General features: G+C 38.2%; 1 protein-coding gene across 2 annotated transcripts in view; it reads left to right on the top strand.

The window, feature by feature from the left end:
- The window catches only part of rad18 (RAD18 E3 ubiquitin protein ligase), a 32,614-nt gene that overhangs the window by 8,551 nt on the left and 7,264 nt on the right, over positions 1 to 16,799 (top strand). For both annotated transcript variants that reach the window (XM_088005592.1, XM_014968036.2), the window contains exons 5-11: positions 381 to 787; positions 2,138 to 2,237; positions 3,431 to 3,618; positions 5,684 to 5,754; positions 6,074 to 6,134; positions 14,371 to 14,502; positions 15,176 to 15,302. In XM_088005592.1, coding sequence (XP_087861718.1) covers positions 381 to 787; positions 2,138 to 2,237; positions 3,431 to 3,618; positions 5,684 to 5,754; positions 6,074 to 6,134; positions 14,371 to 14,502; positions 15,176 to 15,302 — 1,086 coding nt within the window. The remainder of the gene's footprint in view (positions 1 to 380; positions 788 to 2,137; positions 2,238 to 3,430; positions 3,619 to 5,683; positions 5,755 to 6,073; positions 6,135 to 14,370; positions 14,503 to 15,175; positions 15,303 to 16,799) is intronic.

The following is a 16,799-nucleotide window of genomic DNA, read 5'->3' as shown; positions in this document are numbered from 1 at the left end:
CTGCCCTAATGGAAACAGTAAGCACCAAGGAGTTTTAGATATGGAAAGCAGAACATCACACACCTCATTGAGTTCGTTTTATTGCCAAGCGATGGCCCCGCTGCAGTTTGTTTGCTTTCCACTTTTCCAAGACGGTGGCCAAAGTGTCTCCTTTTTTAGCTCTGCAGACGAGCCATAGAATAACTGAGCTCCGGCAGATTTCCTTAAAGTGCTCTCAAATGTCACACAAGCAGGTACTGGTGGATATAGGTTCTTTTAGATGTGCTCAATATGCTTAATGTATGTTTGTTTCCCTGCATGAACTATACATATGTATATCTATTTTTTGTTTAATATTTAACTTTTTATTTGCTTTGCTTTTGTTATTTTTTTCCCCCTAGGGAGCAGTTGTTAAAAGCTAACTTTGAATCTCCTCCAATATCGCCAACGACCCCAGCTTCCGCTACCAAATGCAAAACTCCCAGGGAGAACAGCCAGAGGTCTGGCAGTTCCATTTTAAGTCACTTTTTCCAAAAGAAGGCCAGAACACCTCACGGTAAAGAAACTCATCAGGATGTTCATCGGGGAGAAGTGCAGAGAACACCGAGCTGTAGAGCAAAGGGCTCTGACCTACATTCTGGAAAAGCTCAAATGTCAGCGGTTGTGAAGGAGGAACCGGTGGATGTGGAGGAACCGTCCATCAAGGTCCTGATGTCCCTGAAACAGCAGGTCACGTCTTGTCTGACTCCTGGGTTGGAGATGGCACATTCCTCATCGCCATCAAAAGATGGAAAGCCCGTAATCAAAGGTGCAGCCATTTTAGCTTTGGAGCATGTTGCCCTTTTTAGCTGCTTTTTTTTTTTTTTGCTCCTTTTTATATCATTTTCTGCCTCTCTTGCCACTGAATGAAATGAGGAAAAAACGAGGAATGGAAAGGCACATTTGGAGCTGTGATACAGCAGCACATAATGATCCCATGCGTAGCCCTGAGGACGAGAGAGAAGCTACAGGTCTTTAAACTTCCAGGAAAGAAGATGATTACACTTTATTCATTTTTTTTTTAAAGATGTACTGATCAGGCTTTTTCTGGTCAATACCAGTTTCCTGCAGATTGTATTTTCTCTTTTGTTCCTAAACATAAGGCATCCAAGAGAAAATGTGCAGCAGTCTTTTTAATATAGAACATAGTTTTAAATATAATAGAAAATTTGAGTTTTAAGATTATTTGCATTTATGCATCAAAGCACAATTAAAAACAGTGCATCAAGGTATACTGTGTTGGTAGATGTTTTGTTTTTGTTTTTACTAAAAATGCAGCAATGTCAGTCAGATTCCCCAATCCTGATCTTTGACTGATTTGATGATTTCTTTTAAACAATCTTTCAGGTTTGAACAGTCCTACTTTAGATGATTTCTAAACTGGTTTTCTTGCCATGTTGAGCTGATGTCAGCTTTGCTGTTTAAGCTTTGCAGTGATGAATCAAATTTCACATGATCATGAATATTCCTGCACAGTTTTAGAAAAGCAGGCATGGCATGGAAAGATAATGACCATTCAAAAGGTACCAATATAATGATGGTAAATAAATAGTTTGAATTCACGGCCCAAGACACTGAAACTTACCAAATATTGCATTCATTTCATCTCCATGAGTGCAGTTCAGTGTGTTGTGCAGCTCTAAATGTAAATTCCTATTTCTGCTATATTTCAGAAATTTCAGTCAAGCTGATTGCAGTTTTATTCTTTTGACTTTAGATGTGATGTATGAATTTTCATGAGTTGTGAGTTTTTAAGTGGTTATATGCTTTTGCTAAGTGAAAATATAACGTCTTGTAATTAAGGAGACATCTTATTATTTACTGTTCCCCTGTAAGTATTGCTGTTTTTCTGACGTGTAGTTGATGATTAGAATCATTAATCACGGTTCTCTGGTGGTTATGATAAGTAATTTCACGTATTAACCCTTTTGAATGAGTATGGTCAGCAATGCAGTTTGCTGTGACAACATAATAGGCTGGCACCGAGTTAAGATTCATTATGCTCTGCAGTCACATTAAGCCTGGCAGTAAAGAATCTAAAATGATTAATTAGTGTTGAGTGTCGATTAAGATGCTAACAAAGCCTTCATCCTAACCTTTTTTTTATTTTGTTTTCCAGTTGAGTGTCCTGTGTGCTCTGTTAGTGTGACGCAGCACTTTATCAACAAACATCTGGACACGTGTCTTTCCAGCGGGGAAAAGAAGGAAAGCCTAAGGAGGTAAAGGAGTCAAGTTATTATACTTTAATAATTTCATAAACTTAATGGAAGCAAAACGGATGACGGCTCCTTTTTAACTGCTGATGTCCTCTACCCATCTCACGACATTCTGTTGTGCTTTCCGGCTCTGACTGGTGCTGTTCCAGTACCACACTGTGATGCAGCCTGTCGGTAGAAGTTTGTCAATTCCTAAAATAATTATTAATAATTATATATATAAAAAAAGTTACCTTAAAACATTTATTTACCTTTATTTTGAATTTGATGCAAATTCCTAAGCAAAAATATAGATGAAACGGCAGGATTTGACAAAAAATGACAAACCAAATTCTGTAGAAACATACTTTTTAATAAAAATAAGGCTAAGATTCATTAATTTTAAAAGACTTATTTGTGAACAATACTGCTTTATTTCTGTATTTACTTGAACTCGATATAAGTTGGATAACAAAACGACATTTAAAGCTAAGGTTACCTGATAAAAACCTGCTGTGTGCTTTAATGTGCTGAATCATGTTGTGTTTTCTGCCTTATTAGTGACATTAAAGGTTGAAATTATGATCAACCTATTTTATTATGATGGAATAAAATAGCATTTTTGTCCCACCTGCATTGGCCTCAGTTGTAAAGCACTCTTATTGATTTTGAACCAGTGGTTACTAATGTCACCTGTCTGACTTTGGCAACAAATGAGTCAAAACTTCTGGGCTCTCATTTTCATTCTTGCTGGAGTTCTGCTTTAAATCTCTTCTGTCCCTTTAGTGTCTCTTTGTTCTGGGTGATGTTAGGGTAAATGATTATCTTATATTTGCAAACCGTCTCTGCCTGTAAAAAGCATTTAATGTCACGGACCTCATCTTGGCTGCAGGCTGCATCGATATGCAATGTGTGACTTTATTAAAGTGATTGATCTTTTTCAAAGCTGCCCTTGAAACCATTTTGATTGTTGATTTGTAAGGCATCAATGTGCTTCGGTTAGTGCAGCAGTGTACCCACTGCTTTATCATAACTAACGGCAGGTGTCTTATTTATCTATAATCATTCGACAATATAATTTTAATATATGTGGTGTATTTGATTAACCTTGCATTTTCATTGTTGTTCTAATATCAGTAATTAACTTGTCCATCCTAGGAAGAACTGCATAATAACTTTTTATTCCTGTGCATAAACTGTTCATTTGTCTCCTGCAGCTCTCAAGGCACGACCATGCGTCCGATGGCAAAGCTGGTGTACAATCTCCTTTCAGTGCAGGATCTGAAGAGGAGGTTGAAGGACTGCCATCTGTCAATGCAGGGTTCTCGGGACCAGCTGATCAAAAGACACAAAGAGTTTGTCCACTTGTACAACTCGCAGTGCGACTCCCTGAAGCCTAAATCAGGTGAGACAGCCTTGTCTTTGTAAATACATCTGAAACCAGATAATTACAAGTACTGTATGTATGAAAATACACATTGACATTTCTTTTTTTTTGTCCTTTGACATCAAATAATAAAATTTTTTACATTAGGTCAGTTAGGATTATAAAAATTATTTCTATTTGCAAAATGGCAGAATGATGAGCAAGATCCTTTTTGTTTTTTTTTTACAACATAATAGAAATATCCTTTATTGTCCCTCAGTGGGGAAATGCAGGTGTGCCAACAGCAAAGTGACAGACAAGTTCAAAGCCTGCAGATTCACAAGATCTAAAATACAATAACAAAAATGAGAAATAAATTTGCTTAATATTCGCTTGTACTGCATTTGCACTTTGTTGAGTCAGGTCGGTAGGCAGCTGCCACCTCTGCACTTCACAACTGAGTAGGTGTGCTCATGCTGGCAACATTCCCCCCTTTGTTCTCCAAATATTCATTATGGCCAAACACTGCAGTGTTGGTTTCATTAGACCACAGGAAGTGTCTCCAAATAATAAGAACTTTGTCCTTAACTACAAACTGTAAATTGGCCTTTTTTTCTGCTGCTGTTGGAGTAATAACTTCTTCCTCACTGAGTTCCCTTCCAGCCCCCGTCAGTACAGGTCTTATTTCACTGTGGATAATTACACTCTAGGCTCAGCCTGCATCATCACGGGGTCTTTTGCTTTTACCTCTCTATCCCTTAATGAACAGTTTGATGACTCCACTTTCATATTTTGTCTATATTTGTATGTAATTGTTTGAACAGATCAACCAGGAATGCCTGGAATACTTGTTTAAAGGGCGCTACTTCCAAAGACATGGGAATGCACTTGAAGAATATTGTTTAAAAACGATGAGAACATTTTCTCCGGGGAGTCATCATTTGTTGAAGTGATTGTTTTACTTTTGTGTAGGTCTTACGTTTCAGTCATGAGCACCATTTTCGTTTTTGTTTCTCTCCAGGAGGTACTGAATAAAAATGAACTAAAACACACAAGTTTGACGTTTCAAGCATTTCCTTGAGAGCTGTGGCTTTAGTGGCTGTGATGTGGAGGAAGAAGCTTAATTCATTCTGTGAAGGTGGTCAACCTGAAGTCACTTTGTATACCTGCAAAAAAGGTGCAAATAGAATCAGAGGACTAACCACAGTAAGGCAGGAAGAAAGGATGGCTGTAATTAAAAAAAAGAAACAGTGATTGAATATATTAATATGGTTATGAATATCAATTAAAGTATTAGACCATGAAAGCACCTACCATTTGCAAGAATTCCAGCTGTTATGAATTCTTTTTTTTTTTTTTTTTTTTGCATTAATTAACTTACAAAGATAAAAAGGATTCACTTCAGTAGGTTGATATTGTAAATGTCATTTTCTGCTGTCCAGACTCGGTGTGTAGCAGTTTGAGGGTACTACGGTATGCATTGTGATCAGACATTCTTCTTAGAGGATGAGATCATTTCAGAGGTAGTAAGTTTTAATTCAGAGACGCAGTTGACATTAATTTATAGCCTTCTTCTGACAGACGCATCCTAGAGTAATTTGTCTCTATTTAAGCTAAGTATCAATTCTGCGATTACTCTAAAATGTTTTCTGCTCACAGTTGGACATAAGGGATGTTGCCTGTTGAGGAGGAGAAAACGATGAGACGCTGGTCATGGCCCCGCCTTCTTGTTTGCATTTTTATTTTCTCAGAGCATTGATTGGTTGAGAGACGGTGAATTCTTGGTTTTGAACTCTAATCTAGAAACTCAACCTTCTCCAGTGGTTAGGTTTAAAGATGGTATGCATGCCACACCTTTCAGATGCTCAATAACAGAAAAAATCTTCTCTTGCCATTTCAATTTTTTTTTTTATTTCTTTGAGTCTGTTTAATAAAATCCCTTTAAAACATTGTGAAGTTTGTTATTGTACCAAATGGAATACGAATTATTTTGCAAGGCACTGCTCCCACTGGTTGTTTCTTTTGTTTGCACTGTAACATCATTGATCACCCCTGCATTTTATAATACTGGTGATTCAAAGATTTTTTTCTGTGCTGTCAACAGTTGAAGAGATTGCTAGAGAGGTGGAGGCCAATGAGAAGATGAGAAGTCAGATGCAGGAGAAATCTAAACCTGTAAGTATTTATTTACCAAAGAGAGCTGAAGATCTGTTATTCATTTTGCGGGTTTTCTTACTTTTTTCATAAGAGTTGGTAATCCTAGCTGTAAAGGCAATTGAGTGTTTTTATCACTGAAGAAAAACATGGCATTTTAGTTGCAAATTCAGAATTTGTGAAACATTTATTTGTTCCCATTTCAGAAAAAAAACAAACCCTTTTATACCTTAAAAGGTGTAATTAAAAGTTTGCCGTTACTGACAGTTTTAACATTTTACAAAGACTTTGCCTTCCACTTTGTTTTCATAAACGTTCCTGTCACCTTATTGATTCGCAGGTCATGGTTTTCACAAAGAATCAGTCTGAGGAAGAGATTGAGGAGATGCATTCAAATTATAGTAAGTGCTGTTTTTTTTTTTCTTTTTCTCTCTGTTGTGACGCCTTTGGCTAGTTTTACACCCAAGTAGTTTCTTTTAAACTGAAGATTTTAAATACTGCTGCACCTACTTATACAAGCCTGTTGCATCCTTTTCTTTTACCAGCTGTGGAGTTTACCCTCCACTTCTATCTCACAGGAGGCTGTGAGCTATGGATGTGGATGGTATAATAGTAACCTGCAGGCTGCCGCGTGCCACAGTTCCTGATAAGCATGTCTTTTTGAGATATTTAGCGTTTATTAATTTTGGTTCCCTAAAGCCCTTCTGTGAGAGCGAGCTGCCAGCAGCTACGTAAATCAACCAGTTTTGTCTTTTTGTTTTCAATTTGTCGTCTTCAAACACCATGGGAAACGCTGCAGCCTTTGGGTGATTCTATAAAGACAAAGTGACTCAAGAAATGGTGGAGAGTACACAGGTGGCTGTGAGAACATCTTGAGGGATGAGGAGCTGCTGTCTTCTTTGTTAAAATGTCAATGCAGGTTTTACATTCTCAGTCAGTCTCATTCAAAAAGTGTGGAGACGGCGTGAACCAGACTTTCATCAATCAGTGGTTTTGTGGCAAATTTTCAGCCTTCAAATTTATTGAAAGATTTGACCTGTCAATATAGATTTAAGTGGATTCTGGTTTTCTTTTAACAAGCTTTGTAATCAGTAACATTAAGAAAAAGTACAGGGATACATGTACTTGTGTTTTTCTTAATTTAGGCCCTACTTTTATTATATTTATGCAGTGCTGCTTGCCGACATCAACTTTCTGTCTGCAAGGGACGACAAGTAGCGTTACCAACTCATTTGACTTGGGTTGGAAAACCCTATTACACATTGGCATAGACGAGACTCTTGACTTATCTCGAGAACTGGATTATACCTCAGCCAGCAACAGGCAGTACACATATTCTGTGAATCAATTTGGATAAATGGGTAAAGCTAGTAAATACACTTTCATTAGAAATACAGACAAATAATTCCATAAAATGCCCCAACTGTCCTTATGATGAATATTCGTCTTAAACATTAGTTCTCAAACTTTATTGGTTGGGGCCACAGGACAGTTTTCTTTTTTCCAAGCCCTCCAACAAACAAAAACAGAAAAATCTTTTTCTTTTTACAGAAAAAAGGGGGAGGAAATCAGTGCTGAGCAATGCGGTATTCATTTGAAGTGCCTCTATTTTGGCATAAAGTGAGTCTATCTGAAAAATGTGTGAGATTAATTAAGAACTTAACTAAATTAGCATAGGTTTGAAACACTATCAGTGATCTTGGAAAAAATAAGTTTTATTTCAGAAAATAAGAAGTGGTGTTTTAAAATTCTTCTCTTTGAAATGAAGAAGCAAACGAGCCTCTACGTATTAAAAACCAGAGGTAAAAAATGTGTTGTATCTTAAAAACATTACAATTAATGTGATTTATTTGTGCAAAGAAACGAATGAAACCCACGATTTCACTACACTGATGCAAATGTCTCTCTGTGCATTCATGACATTTATACTGCGTCACACAACAATACACTGTGATCATCACACAGAAAGACCAGGTACCTGAGCCCTTTCATGAGAGATAGCAATGTTTGCTCCAATACTGTCAAGAAAATAAACTCCTCCTGCGCTGTGGCTGGACAAAGGCTCTGCTAGGTACTTGAGCTTTTCCAGGTTGTGCCTGTCACCGTGGAAACACTAATTTGGTGAATGTATATTTCTAAAACAAATTCGGGTTGACACATTTGAAGAAAAAAATCAGAGGGAAAAAAAGTAAATATCCAGAAGGCTTGTTAACTCCTCTTGTTGTGACACCTTACTCTTTGAGAATCACAGGACTAAACAGACTTTTTAAAACCTGGTTATTTACCATCTAATGGCTCAAGAGTCAAAATGAGCTGGGATTCAATTTTGGTCACTTCAGGTACGCTCTCCTTTTTGTGTTTTTTTTTTATTGTTACGGGTCTGATATTCAAACTTTCTACGTTGAGAATTGATCGTCAAAAATTGATCATAAAATGTCATGTTCATCTTATTTGTAGAAGCTACTTCTGAAAAATGCCATTAGGTGATATTACTTTGGTTGCAAGCTGTTAGTTTGTTGTCAGGGCACCGGACTGGGCCAAAGTGGTCGAGGAGATCTGCTGTATTTCAACATCGAATCGTTCTTTGACAGTTTCCTGAAAGTCTAAGCTTTTATAAGTGTCAGTGCTTGTCCAGTCGGCTTGTTCATCTGGAAAACAAACCCCTCCCTCATCCGTTGTAGCACAAAAAGATTCTCGTAATCAGCAGGGTGCTGTTTTGTGTGGAATAAAGTGCAGCATATTAATACAGCAGAGATGTACGCTGTTCCTTTGAATGCGTGCTTGTTCCTGATATAAAATCATTTCACGTCTGAGACGGGAACCATTGTAACACAACCGTATCCAAACTTTTAATCAGTGTAGAAAGCCTCTGTCTGGAGCGATACCCTTTATCAGTGCAGTACCAAACTCGGTACTGCAGATGAATAGGTATTATTTGACATCTAGAGGTGATGAAATAGAAAGTGTGTTTCCTACGTTTTTGTGACCATGCATGTCTAGATTACTGGCTTAAACCACATGTAATGACAGATTTTTTTGTTCCGTATCAGAGGACATAATCCTAATCACAGTTCAAGTCATGTTGACATAGTTGGATAAAGAGCTTGTTGAAAATAATTTTATAGAGCTAACTTTAAAAGTGTTTGAGAAATGAATGTGACTCACAGGAGGTGGGTTCTATTTATAGCTGCTCTGGTGTGATAACCTCTTGATTTATCAGAGGAGGATGTGGATGAGTCACTCTCCTGGCGTGGGGAACGGTGAGCGAGCAAATAAGAATGTGAAAGTAGCATATACTCATGCAAACACAAAACCCATCAGGACGTTGCAGACTTTTTTTAGTCTGACCTGCTTATTTTTGGAGAAAATTATCTTACAACGAAAACCAAATACAAATATCAGTGACGTGCGGTGAGATTCATGGCTGGTGAGGCACCCACTTAATTATAATCGGATTTATAAATCTAGACCCCCTGCATGTTATTGTTTACGTAAGGAAATTTCGCGCATGCGTACAATGCTGGAGGGCAAAAAGGCTATTATTACTTTACATGCCATCCATAGACGCGCCGCCGCCACAGAATAATTCCGTTATCTCAATCAAACTTAGACATAAAGATATTATTAATTTAGTGCTGTGCTCCACAGCACAGGGAGAAACAACTCAAAACCACGTCTTTCTCGCTCTTTGTATCAGCGCAGCTACTGTATGGCTAGCTCTCTGTTACTGTCTCTTGCTCTGCAGTTGTGGAGTCACAATATCTTCGCGGGTCCATTTCTTTGACTGATCATGGTTGTTTTGGCAGCACTGGGGCACAAAGACACCATTCCCCCAGTAAATCATTTAATCCAGTAACCGTTCTGTAAGGATGATGTGTTGCTAATTGGCATGCTTCCCTGCATATCACAGCCAGCAGTCGTCATTTGATCAACTTTCCACAACTAATTCTAGCTAGAAAAGCGCCCAACAGCTGCTGTTTCTAGACCTTCCTCTCACATCAGATGTCAGTGTTGATGAGTTTCCAAAGGCTGCACTGGAAGGTCAGAAAGTACACGTAAAAAAAAATGAAGAATGTGACTTATAAATGCTTAAGTAGTTTAGACAGCTGTAGTACTTCCCTTTTACCCATGCTGCCATGTAGTCTTCTACTGTGACAGGCCAGAGAGATTCAGTCTGTTCATAGAAATGCTGCTCTATCTTGTCACTTTAGAACTTATAAAATAAAAAAAAATATACAAATCTGTTTATTTTAATTTATTTAAACATTAGTTTACCAACAGTGTATAAAAATACATTTAATTAAAAGGAAAAGGTTTTATGCCAGTGGTCAAATCTGATATAATTGAACTTGAACGAGCATTATATGGATCCTGCAGACGGACTCGGGCTTCTCCAGCAGAGGAAATCATGACACTCCCCAGCCGGTGAGACCTAATCTCATAGTGTGTTGTTGTTTTGCCCCAGGGTCTTTTCCTGGTGAAACATGACCGGAATAACTTATTTGGAAAGCATCACAGAGGCATCTTTGACAGATGCCTGTATAGCATCAATTGCCTTCATTCTCCATTTGGGGAAGTTGTTTTCCCTACACCATGAAAAAGAAAGTATCCTGACACTGTATACAGCACTTTGAAAAAGTATTTTCCACATTACATATTTATTCTATTTTTTGTCACACTTAAATGTTTCAAATCATGAAACAATTTTTATATTCAATAATCAGTGAAAAATAGAAAGTGGCTTTCAAATGAGGATTTAATTTATTAGGACAAAAGTGATCGAAACCACCCTGGCTTCCGGTGAAAAAGTAATAATTTTGGTCTTAAATCACTATTTTTTAAAAACTCATTATTTATCTATTTTTGCAAAACTGAGATGGATTTCACGAGCCACACTTACACCTGATCACTGTCAGACCTGTAAAGTGATGATATCACTTGGAAAAAAAAAAACCTATAAAGTAGATTAAAAGATCACAAAAAGCCACACGCCATGCCATGAAATGAATAAAAACAAAGTCATTTATATCAGTTTGTCTGGAAAGGGTAATAGACACACTACTGAAGCTTTTGAACCCGAATGAAACACCTTGAGAGCCTTTATACACAAAACATAAAACGGTGGTAAACCTTCTCAGGAGTGGCTGACCTATCAAACTTACTCCAAGAGAGGCTTAATGACGCATCCAAGAGATCGCAAAGTAAACCAGACAATCATCTAAACGCTGTAGGCCTCATTTGTCTAAGGTCAGTGATTTAAAACTAGGCAGGGGATGGCAAGATGGCATTCATGGGAGAGACCCTTTTGAAAATATTGAGACAAAATTGGAACTTTCTGAAATGTATGTGCACCATTGCACCTGGCATGAAGCTCACACATCATTTCAGTAAAATCAGGTTTAACAGCTAGTTACCGTTTTGCACAGGCATAGATTGGTTTGGACAGCTTTTTCCCTTAATAGTTGAAATCATCTTAAAAACGTTTGTTTAAATCATCTATTAAACTTTTGTATTTTCTCAGGTTACGTTTGTCTTATGTTCAAATTAGTCTAATGTGAAACGTTTACTTTGGACAAAAATGCAAAAGTGGAAGAAATCTTCCACAATGCTCTGTTGTGATTTGCATCAGTATTTTCTGTCTGAAATTGAAGAAAAATCAATCTTTCTACCTTTCCAACCCTTTGAATATTAAAAAAAAAGAAAATCAATATTAATCCAACTGAACTGATGTTTTGCAGATAGTAGTCTCGCATTGAAATATGAGTCCACATTTATATTACCGTATTTTCCGCACTATAAGACGCACCTAAAAACCTTCAATTTCCTCAAAAGCCAACAGTGCGCCTTATAATCCGGTGCGCCTTATATATGGACCAATATTGAGCCACAACAGGTCCAGCAACGGACCTTACCACAGGGGCCGCGTTTCATTGGCTAATGCCCATTTTAGGTCACAGTGCAGCTACCACGTGCGTGACCGTCTCACAAACACAAGCTACAGTAGTAAACATATGCTAATGTACATTGTGGACCATCAAAACCATGAATGCCGACTTACCCAGCCTTGCAAGAACAATAGGCATCAGTGATCTTGTCCACAGCTATATTTATGCTGAGGGTGTGAGGATCTGCTGTTTTCCTCATCTATCGGTAGCTTTTAGCTGTGACGCGCACAATGTTGGAGGCATCCAGTGGCTCAAACACCTTGATGTCGTCCAAAAAAGATGACATGAACTTGTTGGTTCCCCTGTCCATTGTCGTGGCTGATATGTTGTGAAAATCCGGCAGAAATGCTACGCTAATTAACTCAGATCGAAATGAAAGACGTCATGTTTACACAGACATGCAGTAGGCTGCTTACGTAGTTGGTCCACTACGGTAAGCAGCCGCCAACTTCTTTTTCCCCCGTAGAAGAAGTAGTGCGCGGTGCATGCTGGGATAGTTGTCAGAACACTGGTTTGTTAATAAAGTTTGATAATACATTTAAAGGGGGGGAGGGGCAGGGGAAGAGAGACAGAGACTGCAGCGGCAGCGTGTCGGTTGGTCTGTGTTACCCAGAAAGCAGTTGGGCACAATATCGCAACACCAACACCGTGAGTGAAACAACGACTGGGCCAGCCTACTATATAAAGTACTCGGGGACCATTTCTTTATTAATGTGGATGTGTAATAATAGAGTATGAAGCGTCTATTCTATGCGCCTTATAATGCGGTGCGCCTAATGTATGAAAAAAGTCCTAAAATAGGCCATTCATTGAAGGTGCGCCTTATAATCCGGTGCGCCTTATAGTGCGGAAAATACGGTACTCTGTATTAGTTTAAGTTTTACAGTTGTCTGCTACAATGTATTATTTTCTTTAATGCACCTTGGTGTGCGGTTTTAGTCCACTCTTTACCAGGCGGTGCAACTCAGCCACATGGCTTCCACTTCAATTATTGAAATCCATTAAGTTTATAGCACACAAAGACAAGGCATGTTACTGTAACATAATGCTCACAGGTATTTATGTGGCTCTTTAATACAGGTGCTGGTCATAAAATTAGAATATTGTGATAAAGTTCATTATTTTCCATAATGTCATGATAAAAATTAAATTGTCATATATTTTAGATTCATTGCACACCAACTGAAATATTTCAGGTCTTTTATTGTTTTAATTTTGATGATTTTGGCAAACAGCTCATGAAAACCCAAAATCCCTGTCTCAAAAAATTAGAATATTATGAAAAGGTTCTCTGAACGAGCAATAAAAATAATCATCTGAATCAACAAAGTAACTCTAAACACCTGAAAAAGATTCCTGAGGCCTTTAAAAACTCCCAGCCTGGTTCATTACTCAAAACCGCAATCATGGGTCAGACTGCTGACCTGACTGCTGTCCAGAAGGCCATCACTGACATCCTCAAGCAAGAGGGTGAGAAACGGAAAGAAATTTCTGAACGAATCGGCTGTTTGCAGAGTGTTATATCAAGGCACCTCAGTGGGAAGTCAGTAGGAAGGAAAAAGTGTGGCAGAAAACGCTACACAACGAGAAGAGGTGACCGGACCCTGAGGAAGATTGTGGAGAAGGGCCGATTCCAGACCTTGGGGGAAGCAGTGGACTGAGTCTGGAGTAGAAACATCCAGAGCCACTGTGCACAGGCGTGTGCAGGAAATGGGCTACAGGTGCCGCATTCCCCAGGTCAAAGGTCAAGCCACTTTTGAACCAGAAACAGCGGCAGAAGCGCCTGACCTGGGCTACAGAGAAGCAGCACTTTGGACCACTGTTGTTCAGTGGTCCAAAGTACTTTTTTTGGATGAAAGCAAACTTTGCATGTCATTCGGAAATCAAAGTGCCAGACTCTGGAGGAAGACTGGGGAGAAGGAAATTCCAAAATGCCAGAAGTCCAGTGTCAAGTACCCACAGTCAGTGATGGTCTGGGTGCCATGTCAGCTGCTGGTGTTGGTCCACTGGGTTTTATCAAGGGCAGGATCAATGCAGCAGCTATCAGAAGATTTTGGAGCACTTCATGCTTCCATCTGCTGAAAAGTTTTATGGAGATGAAAATTTAATTTGGTCTGGAATCGGCCCTTCTCCACAATCTTCCTCAGGGTCCGGTCACCTCTTCTCGTTGTGCAGCGTTTTCTTCCACACTTTTTCCTTCCTACTGACTTCCCACTGAGGTGCCTTGATATAACACTCTGCAAACAGCCGATTCGTTCAGAAATTTCTTTCCGTTTCTCACCCTCTTGCTTGAGGATGTCAGTGATGGCCTTCTGGACAGCAGTCAGGTCAGCAGTCTGACCCATGATTGCGGTTTTGAGTAATGAACCAGGCTGGGAGTTTTTAAAGGCCTCAGGAATCTTTTTCAGGTGTTTAGAGTTACTTTGTTGATTCAGATGATTATTTTTATTGCTCGTTCAGAGAACCTTTTCATAATATTCTAATTTTTTGAGACAGGGATTTTGGGTTTTCATGAGCTGTTTGCCAAAATCATCAAAATTAAAACAATAAAAGACCAGAAATATTTCAGTTGGTGTGCAATGAATCTAAAATATATGACAATTTAATTTTTATCATGACATTATGGAAAATAATGAACTTTATCACAATATTCTAATTTTATGACCAGCACCTGTATATCCTTTGTCCACAGGGAAGCAGCACAGTGGTGACTTCTTCCGGCTAATTGCACAGGTCCGAGGCCGACTGCAGACCGCCAAACAAGCCCATGTGAAGCAGGAAGTGAAGGTGGAGAAAGGAGAGACCCAAGCTTCACATTCTTCTGGTATTACATCAGTGATAAATATTGATCCTTTGAACCGTCAGCTAGCAGTTGGCTTATTCCAGTTGAAACTTACTAATTACAAAAACACCTCTTACATAATTTTTCGCTTTGAGACAAGCAATGGAAAGCATAAGTGCACTCTCTTAAATAACAAAGCCCTGTTCCCAACACAACATCCACAGGATTTTTACTGGGTCTTAAAAGGTCCTAAAACTCCAGATTGTTGCTGTTATAACTCATGTTCTGGAAATGTGCTGGCAGGCTGTTCTAGTTCAGAACAGCCTAATAAAAACATTTTAGAGTATTTATTCAGTCTTTCTTACAAATCCGCAATAGAGATCTGTCCACCTGTCTGCTCCTTTGACCTTATCCTGTACCAGCTCCGTCAGGAGAATGCTTGTATAGTAAAATTGGTCTTAAAACACACAGACTTGCTAAAACCTGTTGCTAATGGAAATAAAGAAAGAATAATATTCAAGCACAAAAACAGTTGACTCACATGCCAGATCAGAAATCACCGTAAGTTCTGTGAACAACTTCACTTAGTGGAACCCTGGATAAATAAGTCAACATTAAAACTGACCTTTTTGTGGCCAAAATAAAAAACATGCTAGATCATGAGTTACATACCTGAAAATATGTAATGAAAATGTGTGTTTTCTATTTTGTGCAGTTCACGTTGGAGACACAAACAATTCTGTAGTGATAAAGGTTGAAGATGAAGAAAATGATGAGGATTCGTTTGCAAGAGGAATGGAGTTGCCATCCAGCCCCAGCTTTAGCGACGTGTCCATCAGCAGGTGAGAAATCACTTAATAATTAGAATACATTTTGATATCCTAACTTGACTTAACTGTTTCCGTTGCTTATTTATGATTCTCATGGTTTGATGAGTCTAAACAAAATTAGCATTGTTTCAGGGTATTTTGTTATAAAAACAGACAAATCGTATGATCTATCCCATAATCAGATTACTTTTATTTCAAAACAGAAATACTACAAATTATAAAAATCAAATTAATTACTGTTATTGCTCTTATAAGAATTGTGGTGTTTAATTAGAATTATTCATGCATACACTGTACTACTTTACAGACTCATTATTATAAGTAAAATAAATCATGTCTAGTCTGTGTGCAAATATTTCCACTTAAAGCGTTGGACTGTAAGATTATGGTTTTGAAAAACAGCAAACCTTGTGTGTTTCTGCTTATCAACCACTTTACAGTTAATTTAAGGCAAAGGCAAGATGTACAGACAAGTTCTAGACGTCTGAACCAATTAGCTCCATCATTTGTTCTCTAATCAGCAATGCAAAGTGCTACAGTGAAGCAATGCAATTATTTCATCTGAACTCAGAAGGTAATCACAATAATCAAAGATAATTAAAGCCCCAATTTACAGACCAGATCAGCATGTACCAAACTATTCAACTAATAGTTATTGCCTCTTGTTTCAACTAAGTGCTGCAGCAATTAAACAAATCTGCTATTTAAAGTTTACCTTAAATGTCCTTAAAGTCCATTGAACTTTATTTATAAAACACTTTCTACTACATAAGGAGGAGAAATGTTCTGTACAGAATACATAATAGAAATAAGATGCCATTATAAAGACACAGAAGCAGAATACTAAAATAGAAAAAAAGATATAGCAAGATATGCAATAAATATTGTAATAAACTAAGAACAAACTAAAATCAAGATCTCGTTGGTTCTCAAAAGCCAAGGCAAAGCAATGCGTTGTAAGAAGTGATTTAATAACAGTGATTTATCCTCTCTGATGTGCAGCAGTAAGTCATTCCTCATTTTAGGAACGGTCACTGCAGAAGCACACCCCTCACCCCCAAGACTCAGTTTTGTTTTAGATGCTGTCAGGAGCAGCTGGTCAGCTGACCTGAGTGAGCAAGTTGTGGCACCAGGATATATAATCAGTGTGTGAATGGGTGAATCACTGAACGGAGCGTGAAGTTCTTTGGGGTCCTCTGGACTTGATTAAGAACCGTACGAGTCCAGGCCATTTGCCATTAATGTAATGGTGCAGCAGCACGTTGGACAGGGAGGAAGGGGCGAGGTCATGTAAAGCTATAAAAACAAATAAATAAACTGCAGCGGTTAAATCTAAAAGGACATGTTACGTTAGAATTAAAATTCCCTAAGGACTTAAACCAATTATGATGAAAATAGGATTAATGTATCTTTAAAAAGCAGAGTTGGAAAATACACTTCAAAATAATAATCCGTCTTATGATTGTTTGAGCCAGACATTTTGGGTGGTGTTACAATCCTATTGAGCCC

Source organism: Poecilia mexicana, unplaced genomic scaffold (genome assembly GCF_051168715.1).
Source record: "Poecilia mexicana isolate PSO_F unplaced genomic scaffold, ASM5116871v1 scaffold_5, whole genome shotgun sequence".
Lineage (NCBI taxonomy): Eukaryota > Metazoa > Chordata > Actinopteri > Cyprinodontiformes > Poeciliidae > Poecilia > Poecilia mexicana.
This window is presented reverse-complemented; position numbering and strand designations above follow the sequence as displayed.